The 15,998-nt window shown below is 40.8% G+C and overlaps 3 protein-coding genes across 3 annotated transcripts in view; 1 reads left to right on the top strand and 2 right to left on the bottom strand.

Moving 5' to 3' along the window:
- The window catches only part of Spindly (spindly), a 243,722-nt gene that overhangs the window by 205,547 nt on the left and 22,177 nt on the right, over positions 1 to 15,998 (bottom strand). The window lies entirely within an intron of this gene.
- Positions 3,146 to 14,041, bottom strand: AlkB (alpha-ketoglutarate-dependent dioxygenase AlkB). The gene is made up of 3 exons (XM_065235250.1): positions 13,819 to 14,041; positions 3,655 to 4,214; positions 3,146 to 3,591 (listed from the first exon to the last, which is right to left on the bottom strand). The coding sequence occupies exons 1-3, from the start codon at positions 13,930 to 13,932 to the stop codon at positions 3,234 to 3,236; spliced, it is 1,032 nt and encodes a 343-aa protein (XP_065091322.1). The 5' UTR covers positions 13,933 to 14,041; the 3' UTR covers positions 3,146 to 3,233.
- LOC135712237 (nuclear nucleic acid-binding protein C1D-like) lies at positions 14,968 to 15,672 on the top strand. Its single transcript, XM_065235196.1, has 2 exons — positions 14,968 to 15,269; positions 15,332 to 15,672. Exons 1-2 carry the CDS (start codon positions 15,018 to 15,020, stop codon positions 15,536 to 15,538), a joined length of 459 nt encoding a protein of 152 aa, XP_065091268.1. The 5' UTR covers positions 14,968 to 15,017; the 3' UTR covers positions 15,539 to 15,672.

Raw genomic sequence — 15,998 nt, 5'->3', positions numbered from 1 at the left:
AGGCCCATGAGCAGTGTTTTGAAAAGCCGTACGAAGCGTCAAAAGTCTACAGTCGAACTAGATCTTAAAAAGAAGTTGTTAGAACGTGACGAAGAAATGTTAGAAGAAGTCCATCGGCTCGAAGTCCAGAAGCGCAAGGTAGAACCCGAGTCAGCACATATTACTCTCCAAACAAAGAAAGTATGAGAAGAGCACAGAAAGACGAATGAACAGTTCCGGATCAGAGAGTGAATAATTTTTGTTTGTTATCCAATTTTCTACAATAGTAAATAAAAGGTTGCAGTTTACACAGTAGCTTTTTTATTTTAAAATAGTATCAAACATTATCTTTTTATAACTGTGAGAAAAAATGTTGAACTAAATGGTCACGAACACAACCCGTTGCGCTTCTTTCCATATTAGGACAATCTGGAACAGCAGTTGCAGCTAACATTTCATCAAATCCTTCGATTTCTGCTGGCGGCTCCACTTCCTTAGCATCAATTGCAATATTATGCAATACTGCACACGCTACAATAATGAGCTGAACTGTTGATATTTTTACACGTATTCCCAACGACAATACTGGAAATCGCCGTTTCAATACGCCATAAGAACGTTCTACAACATTCCGGGTACGGATTTGGCTTTCGTTGTATAGTGTTTCAGCTGACGTTTCACATCAGAGAAAAGGTGTAGCCAAATACTTACATTATTCTAGTAGATTATTTTTCGAGATTTATTTCGAAATATGAAGTAACCACCAAAACGGAGTATTTATCGCCGCTTAGCGCTCGCTTAACGCTCCTAAACCACCTCAGATCACCGCTTAAATTAAGCGACACTTATCTTAAACCTGGTAAATTTTAAACTCGGCTTAGCCCTAGGCTTAGCCGTTAAGCGGTAGTGAAGAAATCCGAAAAAAGTTAAGCGAGGTTTAAATTGTTGTTAAACCTCGCTTAACTTTTAAGCGGAGGTGAAGAAATCGGCCCTTAGTCTTTACCCAGCTTGCGATGGTCCATACCTGTGATCAGATTACAACTCATCGGCGCCCAAACTGTCTTTGCTGTGATGATGCACATATGAACTCAGGTTATCGCCTACCTGTGCATGCGCTGTTCTACATCTTCGCCGCGGTGGCTCATCTGCATTGAACAATTAAAGCACTATGTCCTAAGGCTATCATTTGCTTATGGATGTACATTATTGTCATTTTCTAATCTTGATTTCATCTTTTTATGAAAATTGCTTTACAAGGGTTTACAATTCAAATGGGAATCTGAGTTTAATAATTCCAAAAGAATTCTTATGTTCAGTATTCGAATAAAAAGGAAATCTAACCCGAGCGAAGCTAAAACTTCAAATCTCAGACATGGAGAAATATTGAGAATTAAAAAAACTCAATTTGTTTACAAACCGCCCGTTATATTTAATAACTTAGTCAATTTATGGTTTGCCAAGGGCACAGCTAGGATAAGAATCAACGAAGCCGACGAAGCGGCATCTGCTCCATCACTTCGCGTTTTCAGGGACACAATTCTCATCATCCCGAAGTCGTGCAATCTGACCATTTAAATCGATACTTGCTTCTCTGCAGCAAACAACTGAGCAGCATTTTCAGTTTCGTAGACCGTCAGGTGAAATCAATAGTATGAGAAAAGACTTCCGTGAACCATTTCCTTTAATTCTCAACTAAAAAAAAAATAAAAAAAATAAACCTCACTCACCTTTTCAGTTCAAGATTGCTTCTGCCCATAATTACACCAGCATTTCAACAGAACTATTGAAAATCATCCAGGAAGCAGCATTCTCAAGCACCCATACTTACGTTTAACGAGAGAGCTGGAGACCCCTAACACCGCCACCACCAACCGGTATGCGCGTGATATCTTGAGCACCCGTAGATTCGACACATCTTTTCCTCCCTTTCATAAAACAGCCAAAACGAAAGATTCCTTTTTGGAGCACAACTTTTCGAGTACACCGGGAGCTCCTTGTTCACTCACACAGACGAAATTAATTGCTTCCCCTTGCAAAGCACCGTCTTTGGATGGATCCAACCTGCCAGAGTGCCACCCAGCCATTTTCCCGTCTGCAATTTCGCTAATGAAACGGATGCTGGTAGGGAACGAACACCATGGAAGTCACCTTCCAGGTGAAGGAGTTTTATGCCATTCACCTAGATGGAGGGAACGGAACACAGAGCTTTGGCCGACCTTTCACAGGAAAACAAATAGACGTACTTTGTGTGAATAATTATGTTCGAATGTTTAATTAGGCTGATGCTGGTGGCGGTGATACATCCTTCACCAAGGACCCTATTACTTAAACAGTTTTCTTACTATGTGTAATGCTTTAAATTTGGGAATAGTAAAGCTTTTTTATAGCATTATTGCCAAGCTTACCATAGAACCCCTAACTACGAGAGTTACATTCTAAGAAGCATCAAGCTGGTGGGCAGCGCTATTGTTGCAACGTATTTTCATTGGGAAGTTTACACAGAAACGTCGCTTAATTCTGCACTAGCTTGAATATGTCTATCTGTGGGTCCAGTTTCCCTCCCGGAATTCATCAACCAAAATTAACATTTCATGTTTAACGAGCTGGTAAAGTAAATTTGCTACCCACAAATACACAACTTGGAATAGAACAAACATGAAACATCTAGGTACCCTTTACTACAAACTCACTCATCTCCCCAACTCCGACGATGGTGATGAAAACAGGGCAATCAGCACCCACGATCCCTGCCACCCCCAACTCGCAAAACATACATACTCTGCCTTGGTCGTCCATTCTTCCACCATTGCGTCCAGCCGGAACGTCGATGTAAACCCGGCCTCGAAAAAAAAGGCCACGAAACTTTTACTCCCCTAATAATAATCATACTCGCTGCAATCGTTTCTCTGCATATGAAATTAATCTACAAACTCCGGTTCCTTTCGGGCTGCTTTTGCAGCCTCGCTCGCTTTCATACATATCTCGCCAGAAAGTTTCACTTATCCTCAGCTCGAGCGGAACAAAAGCAGCCCCTAAAACCGTCGTCAACTCATTACAGATTCTGATGCACCGCAGCCCAGCACCAGAAAGTTCTCCATGCAGCTCTTCATCCCGTTCGAAGCCAGGGAAAATTTCGGATCCCGAAAGCCAACGGAAAAACACAAACTTTCGTTTCAACAGCCGGAAATTTAAAAATTTAATACCACCACACAAAAAACCGGAAGGGATTCCTGGGTCCGGGTTGCTCCTATCGTTTACAAATGATTTTCCCCCTCATTTAGAACTTGTCTAATATTGATGTTGATTCGACTATTACTAATGTAATCAGCGAAGCCGTTACTGCTCCAGTACTGCTGATGGTGATGGCAATTGTTCCAAATGGCGGTGCTGTAAGCACCGGTGGGTGGAACCGGGGGCTCCGGTTCGTTCTCAATTTCCGGCTCCCATCGTTGCCGGCCAGATTCGGAACAGGAGAAAACTTTCGGCACCGCATGATAGCACAAACGACTGGCCCGGGTCATAACGATAACGTCTCCACTGCGTAGCAGTAGCGCGTCCGGTTGCTCGTCCCGACTGGGACCGCCAATCAGGAAGACTGCCGGCTGACCGAAGCTAATGAGAGGAAATGGAAGCTTCATTTCGAAGATCTACATAACAGAAAGTTTGAGTTCCAACCTGAATGAAAATAGAGGCGCTTGGAGATTTTGCTCCGAATGATCTGTATGACCGGCGAGGGTGCTTCCCGTGGGGTAGTAATTGACAATGGCCGCTTCCGGATGGAAACCGCGGAAACCAAGCACATCGGCAAAATGTCCACAAAGTTCGGTAAGATCCGGAGGGAATTCATTCCGAGCTGCCTCGTCGTAGATTTTATTGGTCCAATCGTAATGGTAGCCCAGGGTGGTCCAGCGGAGAGCTTTCCAGACCTTTGTCCGTTGCTGAGGATCTTCGATCGATTGCGCTACGGCCCACCAATCGAAGTGTTCCCGTTGATCACCGGAGGTGCCGGAGTATGTGGAATACTTTTCGATTACTGTGCTGGGGAGATTGGTTCGATTCGGATGTTTGGGGTAGTCCAGGAGGCATCGTGCCATCCAGTAGCGGTGGACAGGTTTGGTGAACGGATTTGCAACGATGAGAAGCCCCGGTCGGTCGACCAGTTCGTATACCTGCCATTCTTTGCTGGGGATTAAACCGGAATGGGGGCTGTCGCTGGTAATGTTGGTTGCTACATTCTGAAATAGTAATCGGATGCTCGCATTGATTTAAAATAGTTCCAGTACCTATATTGGAAATCTTATGGAATTTTAAATTTCGGCTTCATTTTCCTCATTCATTTGCCGTAACCTCAGCAGTCCTAAGGAATATAATTATATTGCCAAAAACGATGCTGCCCTCCACTCGCGAAGGAACTTAATTCGCTCACCTAAATCTCTCTCGCTTGACGTGTTGGCCGCCATTCTTGTGCCATATGAGGATCAGCAAATCTTTTCATCAATGAATCGAGGAGTGGTTTGCGTTATAGGGGAAATGGATGTTATGTCGGCCTAAATGCCCCTAATTTGGGCCCATACATAAATTCAGAAATCGACTAAATTTTCAATAGCGACCAAAAATATCCATTAGTACCGTCCCAATGACGCGTTCATCTAGATAAAATTGATAAATAGCAGATTTTTAGCGATGGGCCCAATCTTAGACCCATACCCGAGCAAAGCTGAAGATCAAATTGAAATCAAAATTTGCTGTTATGATGTAACTTATTTTGAATACTCCAGTTGATCTAATTTTGGTTGACTTAACGGTTAACACAGCAAAAATGAGAGCAAAATCTTACACTGTTGAAGCAAACGGAAAACTAATCCTGCTTTCAATGAAGTCAATTTGTTTACTGATTTTGCATTCATAATGTTCAACTGAATACTGGCCTGGAGTAAATGGTTACCATTCATGTTTCTCAAGCTGAAAGACTTAAGTTAACCATTTACTCCAGGCCCGTATTCAGTTGAACATTATGAATGCAAAATCAGTAAACAAATTGATTTCATTTAAAGCAGGATTAGTTTTCCGTTTGCTTCAACAGTGTAAAATTTTGCTCTCATTTTTGCTGTGTTAACCGTTAAGTCAACCAAAATGAGATCAACTGGAGTAAAATAAATTCAAAAAAAAGTTACATCATAACAGCAAATTTTGATTTCAATTTGATCTTCAGCTTTGCTCGGGTTGGGCTCCAATCTCACCCCGGGCAAGTCACGAATGACCTAAAATATGTTGAACAAATCAAATAAACAATAATCATTAGTTCAACGACAGATGAATTTCAATTAAATTTTAAACAAGACGTAAACAGCAGAACTTCAAGTTTTTGTTCCTAAGTTACCTTGCAACCCTTGCTAGAAGCTAGCATTTCAAATGACTTGTACACGCAGAAAAAACACTCAGGCGTAAATTAACAAAATATTTTGTTATTTTTAACTACAATATTTCTGTTTGATTCAATCATAACAATGTTTTAAGTAAATGCAGCACTCCATTTAAATCAAACTAATAAAATTGTTTGAACTGCATGTGTCAAACTGTCAGTCTGTGTCGGCATGCATTTCATGAAGATCTTCACCACATCTTTTCAACTATGTTAATATTCCTAATTTATTTCATGTTATTTCTTTATACGAAGAGTTTGTTTCGGCAATTCCAAGCATACCGAAAACTACTAGGCCGAAATCAATGGCAAATGTGTCTCAACCAGGAGAACCAAGTAGGTGGAAGGTGAAACTTTCAAAATAGGCATTTACGAATCTTCTATTATTTCACATTTCCAGATGCGGATATGCTCAGTGGACACAAACCATAACAACAAGGAAAAAAAATGGACAAGCCCAACTTCCATCAAGCAATCGGAGCTGAGACAAACAATGGCTACCGATGCTGATTAAAAATTCCTCCACCGTTGAATATGTGTCCATCCAGATGAATTTTCCCCTATCAGATAGTGACCCTTACTATTCCTCCAAAATATGGCTCCACCAAACTTCCAGGAGCGAAATCATCCAATTTCCAACCACAACGTCTGGCTCAGAAGAGCTAAGAGAACCATCTCTTGTTGAACCATCATCGTCACCATCCGCCACCATCACTGCACTTACAGCAGATGCACTCGCTTCCAGCAACACAAATAGTTAACATTAACACCAACAACATCAGAATCAACAACAGAATGGCTCTGGGTATGGCGAATATGACGAGAATGCCAACTTAATTAAGCGAACGTGACAAACAGTGACTGCTTAATTGTCTCAATCAAACAAACGAAAAGTTACTTCAATCATTACTACTTTTACATATTATTTGCAATATTTTTTTTCAATAAAGACAACCTGGGCATTAAAAAACGATTCATAAATAATTAAAATTTTGTTTCAAGACAACACAAAACGTACATTGCTTCAAAAAATGCTTCAATTTGATCCAAGCAAACATTTTGTTTGAATCAATAATAACCGATGATCAATTCAATAAAGAGTAGAATTATTTCAACTCAATGTTTTGTTGAATTACTCTATCAATTTTATTGATCCATATTCTATTCAAAATGTTGTTTAAAGTGAAACGAACTTTATTTGATTCACCTATGTTTTTTTCTGCGTGTATTTTTGATTCGATTCACGTGCAAAATAATAACTGATTGCATCGCAATATTCATTCATTAACACGAAGATTAATTAATCAATAGAGTTAGAATATTGTTTTTGATTCCAAAAACTAGTTGAATTTGAGAAGCACACAAAACATAAAGGTGATTGAATTTATGTTCGATTGCAATACTCTCAATACTTCTAGTAAGAATAAAAAATCCTCGGAAAAATTCTAATGGGAATGTTCGATTGGCTCAGATTTTGACAGTACATTTGGCTCAAAACATTCTCTCGGTCCATTTCTCCCAGGGGCCTGGCTGGCACCCATGTTTTTGATGCTATCATCTGCTCTTGTCTTCCTGCTTATAACCCGATTTTCTGTCCCTTTCTGACATGTATACGTCAGGCGGGCCGTATTTAAATAAGGCCCGTGATGTTGCCTACTGTCAAACGTATAGGATTGATATAGGGTTGCCAGCCCCCTGATTTCTCCCCTCTGATGGTGGTAAGCTCCAACCGGTATTATCCTCGGATTAAATCCCGATCAACAATATCAGGCTTCTTCGATGTCGACATCGGAGTTAAATGATCTCAACTCTAATCAAACACGTTGCAGATCATCCAAAAAGGGACGGTATTAAAAGTTAATCCGAGTTGGAGCTTACCGCCATGAGTATTTCTAATAATAATAAGAACACTATGCATACACTCAAAAAATTCCACACGTTTGATCAAAGTGTTTAAACACTTGTTTTTTTAAATGCACAATCACATTTACTTTAAGTGTATTTGACCTTGGTTCAATGTGTTATACACGTTAATTTATAATGTTTCAAATTTTGAAATGTTGAAAATCTTTCACTATCTATTCAAGTGTATTGCACATTGAATCACACCTCGAATCACACTACTGTTCAAAACATATGGATTTAAAGTGTTTTGCATTTCAATGCGATGTGAATTGCTTGCTCAGAAAGGTAAACATCGAAAACAAGACTTGTGACTTTATCCTATCAACCCGCCTCATATATGAGAACAACCGTGGCACAGTGAGATCGAACGAAGACTCCGGCAGCAGCACACCCCAACAGTCCATGATCGAATCCCAAATCAGACTCATTAAAAAGATATGTGAAAGCTCTGGCTTCTGGCAGTTTTGTTTATATATTTGTCGATTAGTCGGTGAAGTAGAAGTCGATACAGTAGAATATTGTAGAATATTGAACTACGATGTGCAAAGCTATGGACACAAACGAAGTGACAGACGACCAACTGGCGAAGAAATAAATTTAAATAATGTGGTTCACTGTAATAGAATTTTCTTAAAAGCTTGTGTCATCATCCACCAGATGGATTAGTTTTTTTTTGTTTTGATTTGAACAAAGTTGATTTTGTGTACAATGATTCTTTGACAGTGTGCAAAGAGTGTATCATTTTGTAATTTTTTTATACATTTTAGTTTTCAGTAGAGTGAAAGAGATAGAACCAAAACATTCTTATATCACAAATAAGAGATGAACTAGCCTAAGGCTAAAAATCTCTTAAATAAAGTTTAAAAAAAAAAATCACAAACGAAGTGACAGACGACTAACTGGTGAAGAAATCAATTAAAATAAAAGGCGAACACGAAATTATTGCGACACCGAAAATGACATGCCAATTTTCTTATAATGTTTAGAATCAAACTAAAATTTTAGGGTAACGTAAAATTGAACGCATTTTCGCTTGATGCCCTCCATCAAAGTCTTTACAGTGTCATCCGGTACCAGTTTCTCAGTTTTTTTTTTCATTTTCTTAACATGTCCTTCTCGTCTTTGACTGTCTTCTTGCTCTTCCGAAGTTCCCGCTTCATTATTGCTCAGTACTGCTCCACCGGGCGCAGCTCCGGACAGTTTGGCGGATTCATGTCCTTTGGAACAAAATGGACAGAATTGGCCTCATACCACTCCAGGACACTTTTAGAATAGTAGCATGATGCCAAATCTGGCCAAAATAGCGGAGCTTCGTCGTGCTGCTGCAAGAACGGCAAAAGGCGCTTCTCGAGGCACTCAGATTTGTAGATCTCGCCATTTACTATGCCCTTGTCACGAAAGGATCACTCCTCAGTCCGCAAGAGCAGATGGCCTGCCAAATGAGATATTTGGAGGCGAACTTCGACATTTTCTTCTTCTTAAATTTGTCGTCCACATCGAACTTGCTCTTGCCGGTGAAAAACTCCAACCCCGGAATTTGCTTAAAATCGGCTTTTACATACGTTTCGTCGTCCATCACACAGCAGCCATATTTTGTCAGCATCTTCTCGTAGAGCTTCCGTGCCCGAGTTTTAGCCGTCGATTGTTGCCGCTCATCGCGGTTTAGGAAGTTCTGTACCTTGTATGTATGTAGTCCAGCTCTCTTCTTTGCATTCTGGACGTATCTCTGCGACATGCCTATCTTTTTAGCCAAATCACGGCTTGAGACGTTGGGATTTGCTTTAATCATCCGCTTCACCTTTCCCTCCGTCTTTTTGTTATCCGGTCCCGGTTTTCTTCCAGCTCCTTTGCCGTGGTCCAACGTCAACCGCTCCTGGAACCGCTTCAACACTCTGGAGACGGTTGAATGGTGAATGTTCAACATATTTCCCAACTGCCGGTGCGACAGGTCAGGAAATTCCAGGTGTTTGGAAAGAATTTGTTCTCTCAACTCGCGTTGGTTCACCTCCATTTTCGTTGAATCGAAAAACACGACTTCGAGTTTGACAGCATGTACACAATACACATCAATGAGAAAGTGTGCAAAATTTGGTTGATTTTTACCCAATGGTAAAAAAGTTATGTCCTGTTGAATGTGTCGCAATAATTTCGTGTTCGCCCTTTAATGTGGTTCGCTGTAAGAGCAACCGTAACGGTACGCTGTTAAACTCATTTTAGCAGCCCTCATCATAGCGCAGCTACCGTATCGGGGGTTGCCATACGAGTAACTAAAATAGCAGTCGGCTTCTCGGTGAGAAGTGCGTTACCAAATTTAGCAGCGCGATAGCAGCGCGATAGCAGCGCGATAGCAGCGCGAGAGAAAGGTTGCTATTCGTAGAAATGTCAAAATGCTCACTACCGGTACGGACTACGGCGAGTAAATTGATAACCGCGATAGCAGCGACCGGTGTGGAGAAGAGTGACTAAACTAAAATGAGAGCGCTGTGCGTTGTTAAAATAGTCGCGCAAATGACAACGACCGTTACGGTTGCTCTAATAGAATTTTCTTAGAAGCTTGTGCCATCAGCCACCAGATGGGCTAGTATTTTTGTTTTGATTTGAACATAGTTGATTTTGTGTGCAATATGATCTTTGACAGTGTGCAAAGAGTGTATCAATTTGTCATTTTTTTATACATTTCAGTTTAGAGTAGAGTGAAAGAGATAGAACCAAAACATTCTAGTACATTTAGTGTTGCCATGTGGTACAATCAACAATCAATACGAAACTAACGATTTTAAATTGACTCATTACTTGACTAGCCTATTGGTCCCAAGCAAACGATTAACTTACAACATTCTAGTCGAAATTCTAGTACTACACTATGTTTGTTTTGGTTCGCTATGAAAGTTTGCCAGATAAAATGAGGGGTTATTGGTTTTTCCTATGTTTCGAGGGGTGAATCGATTAGCTTGGGACCGAAGAGAGTACCAGCAACAATCAATACGAAACTAACGATTTTAAATTGGCTCACCACTTTAGTAGCCTATTGGTCCCAAGCAAACGATTAACGTACCCTATTCTAGTTGAAATTCTATTACTACACTATGTTTGTTTTGATTCGCTATGAAAGTTTGACAGATAACATCAGGGGTGTGTGGATTCATGCAGAACATGCAGGGGTGAGTGAAATAGCTTGGGACTGCTTGGGACCGTTGTTCTGGTACTGAGTGAGCCAAAAATAATAATGATTTTCTTCGGGACCCAGTGGTCTTCGAGTTACCTCTATGGTACCCCCTAGTTTAATCTAGTACATATGAGTAGATAGTGTTGCCGTGAGGTACACTCGAAAATTGAGCCGCTCCGTCTGTCACTTCGTTTGTGCTACTACTAGATTGAACTAGCATTTTCACCAAATGTACTAGAATGTTTTGGTTCTATCTCTTTCACTCTACTCAAAACTGAAATGCATTAAAAAATGATAAAACGATACGCACTCTTTGCACACTGTCAAAGAATCATTGTACACAAAATCAACTTTGTTCAAATCAAAACAAAAAAACTAACCCATCTGGTGGATGATGGCACAAGCTTCCAAGAAAATTCTATTACAGTGAACCACATTATTTAAATGGATTTCTTCGCCAGTTAGTCGTCTGTCACTTCGTTTGTGCTTCTAGTCTTAAAGGGTGTCCACGATGAAATTGCCACACACAAAATTGATTCGCAAAATTCGAGTTTTCATCCGATTGCCATCAAATTTTCAGGGATTGAGAAATAACTATTAAACTTCATTTTACCATTTTACTCGTATTTTATTTACAGTCCATACGCAAATGCCCGCACCTTGGCCTTAACCCCGGCCATAAGATTCTGCACAACCTGTGAATCAACCGTTTTTTGCATGTAAACCCATACTTTCTTCAGTTCCTCGACTGTCTTCACTACCTTAGGTCGTTTAAGAAGGTGCTGCTTCATAATCGCCCAGTACTTCTCGATGGGGCGGAGCTCCGGAGTGTTGGAAGGGTTGAACATTTTCGGTACGAAATTGACCTTATTGTCCGCATACCACTTCAGCACGTCCTTGGAGTAGTGGCATGAGGCCAAATCCGGCCAGAAGATTGTTGGGACGTTGTGGGCCTTCAGGAGAGGAAGCAGCCGCTTCTGGAGGCACTCTTTTATGTACACCTGTCCGTTCATCGTGTCCTGGGTCACGAAAGGTGCACTCCGCTTCCCGCACGTGCAGATGGCTTGCCAAACCAGGAATTTCTTCGCAAATTTGGACATCTTCTGAGTGCGGACATGCTCCGGAACGCTGAACTTATCCTTGGCCGTGAAAAACAGGTTGCCGGGGATCTGTTTGAAGTCGGCCTTCACATATGTTTCGTCGTCCATGATGCAGCATTCAACTTTCGTCAGCATGTTGAGGTACAACTTCCTGGCACGGGTTTTGGCGGACTTGTTCTGCTTCTCGTCGCGATTAGGGGCCTTTTGTACCTTGAACGTTCGAAGCCCAGCCTTAGTTTTGGCCTTCTGGACAAAACTTCGGCTTAGGTGCAGCTTCTTAGCCACATCCCTAACGGAGGCGTTCGGATTTCGGTTGAAGGCCCCAACTACGCGGTTGTGATTTTTGGTGTTGTACGAAATACTTTTTCCTTCACTTCTGGGCTTCCGATCGGTGGTCAACCGTTCCTCGAACCACTTAATCACTCGCGACACCGTGGAATTCGCGATTCCCAACGTTTTAGCGATGGAACGATGCGAGAGATCCTTGTTCTCGTGATGAATGCTCAAGATTTTATCACGCACGAGCTGTTCTTTCGACTCCATTTCCGCGAGTTTTGATCACAGAACTTTAAAACTTGCAGGATGTAAATAATGCACTATGAACTAAATCCACCCAAATTTTCATTAAATTCTACCCAACGGTTAAAAAGTTAGAGCAATTTCATAGTGTGGCAATTTCATCGTGGACACCCTTTAGAGTTACCTCTATGGAACAATCGAGGGGGGCGACTCTATCTAAGATGCAGGAATTTTTTTGTTTTGCTGTTGTGAGATGCACTCGCTCTTAATAGATAGAAACACGATTGATTATGATTTAATAGATTTCCTCCAAAAAGGTGGAGAGCGATGCGAGTAGATTGGTTTAGATGCAAGAGATGAAAAAGATTTTTCGTTGATTAATTCGCTAGTGTGAGATTTTTCGACCATTTAAAATCGAGATTTAGATGTGTCGCACCCCTCGGGTACAATCCATTAGTAGTGTTGCCATGTGGTACAATCCAGTAGTAGTGGTGTTGCCATGTGGTACACTGAAAAATTACAATACACTAGTAAAAATTCAATGATTATTTTTATGTGTCCCGCACATGAATTTTTGCAATGTGATAAACAAATGATATATATGTGTCGGACACATAGTTCTTATGTGTACACAAACAATTCATGTGTAACCACACATACTATTCATTTAACTCATACATTTCATGTGTACTTCTGAGTGGATTCTGTTTATGTGTGGACACATGAAAATCATATGGAATTTTACATGGAAATTCGCCAATAAAAATGTGTCGAATTTTATCAGTGTAGCAGGTGCGTCACCAAAGTTTTCGAGCCGCTCCGTCTGTTATCAGTTTGGATTCCCTGTGAATCAATTTTCATAAAAAGATTACTTAATTGATGATAGATTGAAGAATCAAAGTAACGATTGACTCACAGATGGTGAATGGGGGAAAATGGTATTATCAGATCTGTCAAATTGCCCAATACTAACCTAGATTACTGCTGTTTAAAATGCTGCTATTATATTGAACACAACTGTAGGTATTGAACATTTTTCAAGATTTCTACAAATCTGTGATTCTCGGCAAGAAAAGTGAAAAATCGGTAGTTTTAAACATTTAGTCTGTGAATCGGTAGGCATCCCGAAAATCGGTAGGTCTGGCCACCCTGGCATCAAGTTTTGTATTCCCAATGAGTCGGTGACGGAAATGAGACGATAAAATTTCGAAGTGTTTTTTCACCCATTAATGGGTAAAAAAATATACCCATTATTCAACCGTGAACTAATTCTTTAAATGGGTATTTGATCACCCATTTTATGATTGATTGATTAATTGATTTATCTTTATTAGGGAGGCTTTCAGCCTGCGGCTGGTTTGCCTCCATGTCCCATTTTATGATTTCAAAATTCCCCCATTTTGAAAATGGGTATTTTTTACCCATTAATGGGTTTTCATGAAACACCGTGTTGGGTACAACTAACTTACTTTTGGATAAAAAGCCAGTGGAAAATTCCATACGAACTGCACACAAGTAAATGAAAATTACTTTGACCCGCTTTGATGAGTGAAAATAACTTAATTTTTGGTACTTTTTTCGCATTGCCAGACTACCCCCTCCCCCTCTTGCACTACGTAATATTTGAATGGGTCCTTACGTTTTGCACACAAGTTCTCATACAAAAAATCAACCACCCCTCGGTGCCTTGTGCTTGTACACAACTTTCTTGTTTACCAATCTATTACCTTCAACCGGCGATCTAGTCCATTCGAAACATCCCTTCGGCACAAATCTATAACGTTGTCGAAACTCGGCGGAGGGTTCCGCGCTTTATAATACTTGAACGACTCTTGAAACATCTCACGAATCGATTTCTCAATATGGATAACAATCCACCGCCTCACTGCACTGGAACTTCTCTCAAATTTATCGATTATATAAACTAATAAGTTCCAAAAGAGGAAGTTTTACAATTCTGCTGAAAAATTGTTGTTATTATACTAGTACTTCATTATAGCGCACCAATGAATTTATATAAGGTCCGGCCAACAGGTAGCTTGCTGGTGTTAAAAGTAAACATATTGCAAACATTGCTGAGCACCCAAGTGACGACGTCACTCTAGCCAACATTGCATACTGCAAACAGATAGTATTGCGTCACCGCCAACAGCTGTTTTGTGTAAAAAGATAAACAATGTAGTGAAATACGAGCGCCACTAAACATTTTGCACTTTCCACTAACACCAATAAGTCCCTTGTAATAAGTTCATTGCGTGCGCACGATACTGCCGTACTAGAACATGACATGTGTTTCATTCATCCCCGACCAATGACATCTATATAAGGTCTGGGCCAGAGGGCTTATTGGTGTTAGTGAAACGTGCAAATGTTTAGTGGTGTTCGTATTTTATTGCAATGGATGTCTTTTTACACGAAACAGCTGTCGGCAGTGACGTATTTCTATCTGTTCTCAGTATGTTGGCAGTGACGTATTGACGAGTGCACGGATGGATTTGAGTTCACTCACTCGACAAAAAGTGACACAACAGCGGGGCCCTGTTTACTAAAAATGAACACCTATGTGTTCATTTTTAGTAAACAGGGCCCCGCTGTTGTGTCACTTTTTGTCGAGTGAGTGAACTCAAATCCATCCGTGCACTCGTCAATTTCGATCTGTTCGCAGATGTTCAGTAATGTTTACACATTGTTTGCTTCTAACACCAGCAAGCTGCCTGTTGGCCCAGACCTTAAATAAAAGTCATTGATCACCGACCTCCCCGACAGAACAAAACCAACAAAACAAAAACTGTCAAAGTTTTGTTGTGATTGTGCGGAAAATCGACAGGTAATGTGCTTATTCTGTGCTACAGTATTTTTAAAAAATATCGGCTTCCTTAATATGTATTCCCTTGGATAAACACAGTCTTCGCCAAATCACACAAAAATGGACACCCTCGAAGCGGAAGAATTCGACTACGGCGAGTTGAAGAACGACACCGCCTTCATCAAGAAAAATGAAACCCTATCCGAGTGCATCGAGCGGATCCGACAGAATCTGGCCGTTGCCCGGGAGGACTACAAAAACTACGAAAGCTTCACGCTGGAGGAGAAGGTCAAGTACGATCTGCATCTGTCCTACAGTATCAACTCGCTGTACTGGATGTACTACAAAATCATCGGATTGGATCCGAACAAGGTGAATTTCAGAAGCGGAACTTGCGATTTCGATTGATAACATACTTTGCTTGTTAATTGCAGCACGGAATCAAAGACGAACTGACTCGCATCAAGGCGGCCATGGTCCGGGAGAAGGAAATCTACGACCGCCGGTTCAACCGGCCGCTGCTAGATCAAGGAGCCGCCAAGCGGTTCGTTCGGGCCGGACTGTACGACCACAAGAATCGTGATAAACCGATGGACAAGGCGGACACCCCGCCCAACAAGAAGATTCGGTTCGAAGATTAATGTCCGGTGGAAGGAAATAACGAGCAACACGCTTCCTGGGGGTACAAATTTTCTATTTTGTATAATATAATAACTTTTGTGTCTATAATAGGCTAGATCCGAATACTGTTAGCTGTAATTTATCCACTATTTTTTATTATTTTGCGCCACAAAAGGTACCGATGTCGCCTTCCGCGAGATATGCTGCAAATTGACTAATAAAATGATCTAATGGTAAAGATGTAATTAAGCATTACGATTGTTCTATCGTTTTCATTTTTACCTTTGTAATCTACGAGTCATGTAAAGCTCAAGAGGTAGAGGGTCACACGACTCGCAGAATAGGGGGAATGTAACATAATGCAAAATTTGATGTTAACATGGTGCTTATTTTGTGAGTAGTGTGACATGAGTTGACTGCTATTTATACAGTCATCTAGGTGACGTAACTCGCGCAGAATGTGTCGCAATATTTAAGAAG

The sequence above is a fragment of the Ochlerotatus camptorhynchus genome, unplaced genomic scaffold, assembly GCF_037179485.1.
Source record: "Ochlerotatus camptorhynchus isolate MF236.1 unplaced genomic scaffold, CSIRO-AGI_Acam_v1.1 ptg000467l, whole genome shotgun sequence".
Classification (NCBI taxonomy): domain Eukaryota; kingdom Metazoa; phylum Arthropoda; class Insecta; order Diptera; family Culicidae; genus Ochlerotatus; species Ochlerotatus camptorhynchus.
The sequence above is the reverse complement of the archived record's forward strand: the minus strand, read 5'-3'. Positions and strand labels throughout refer to the sequence as shown.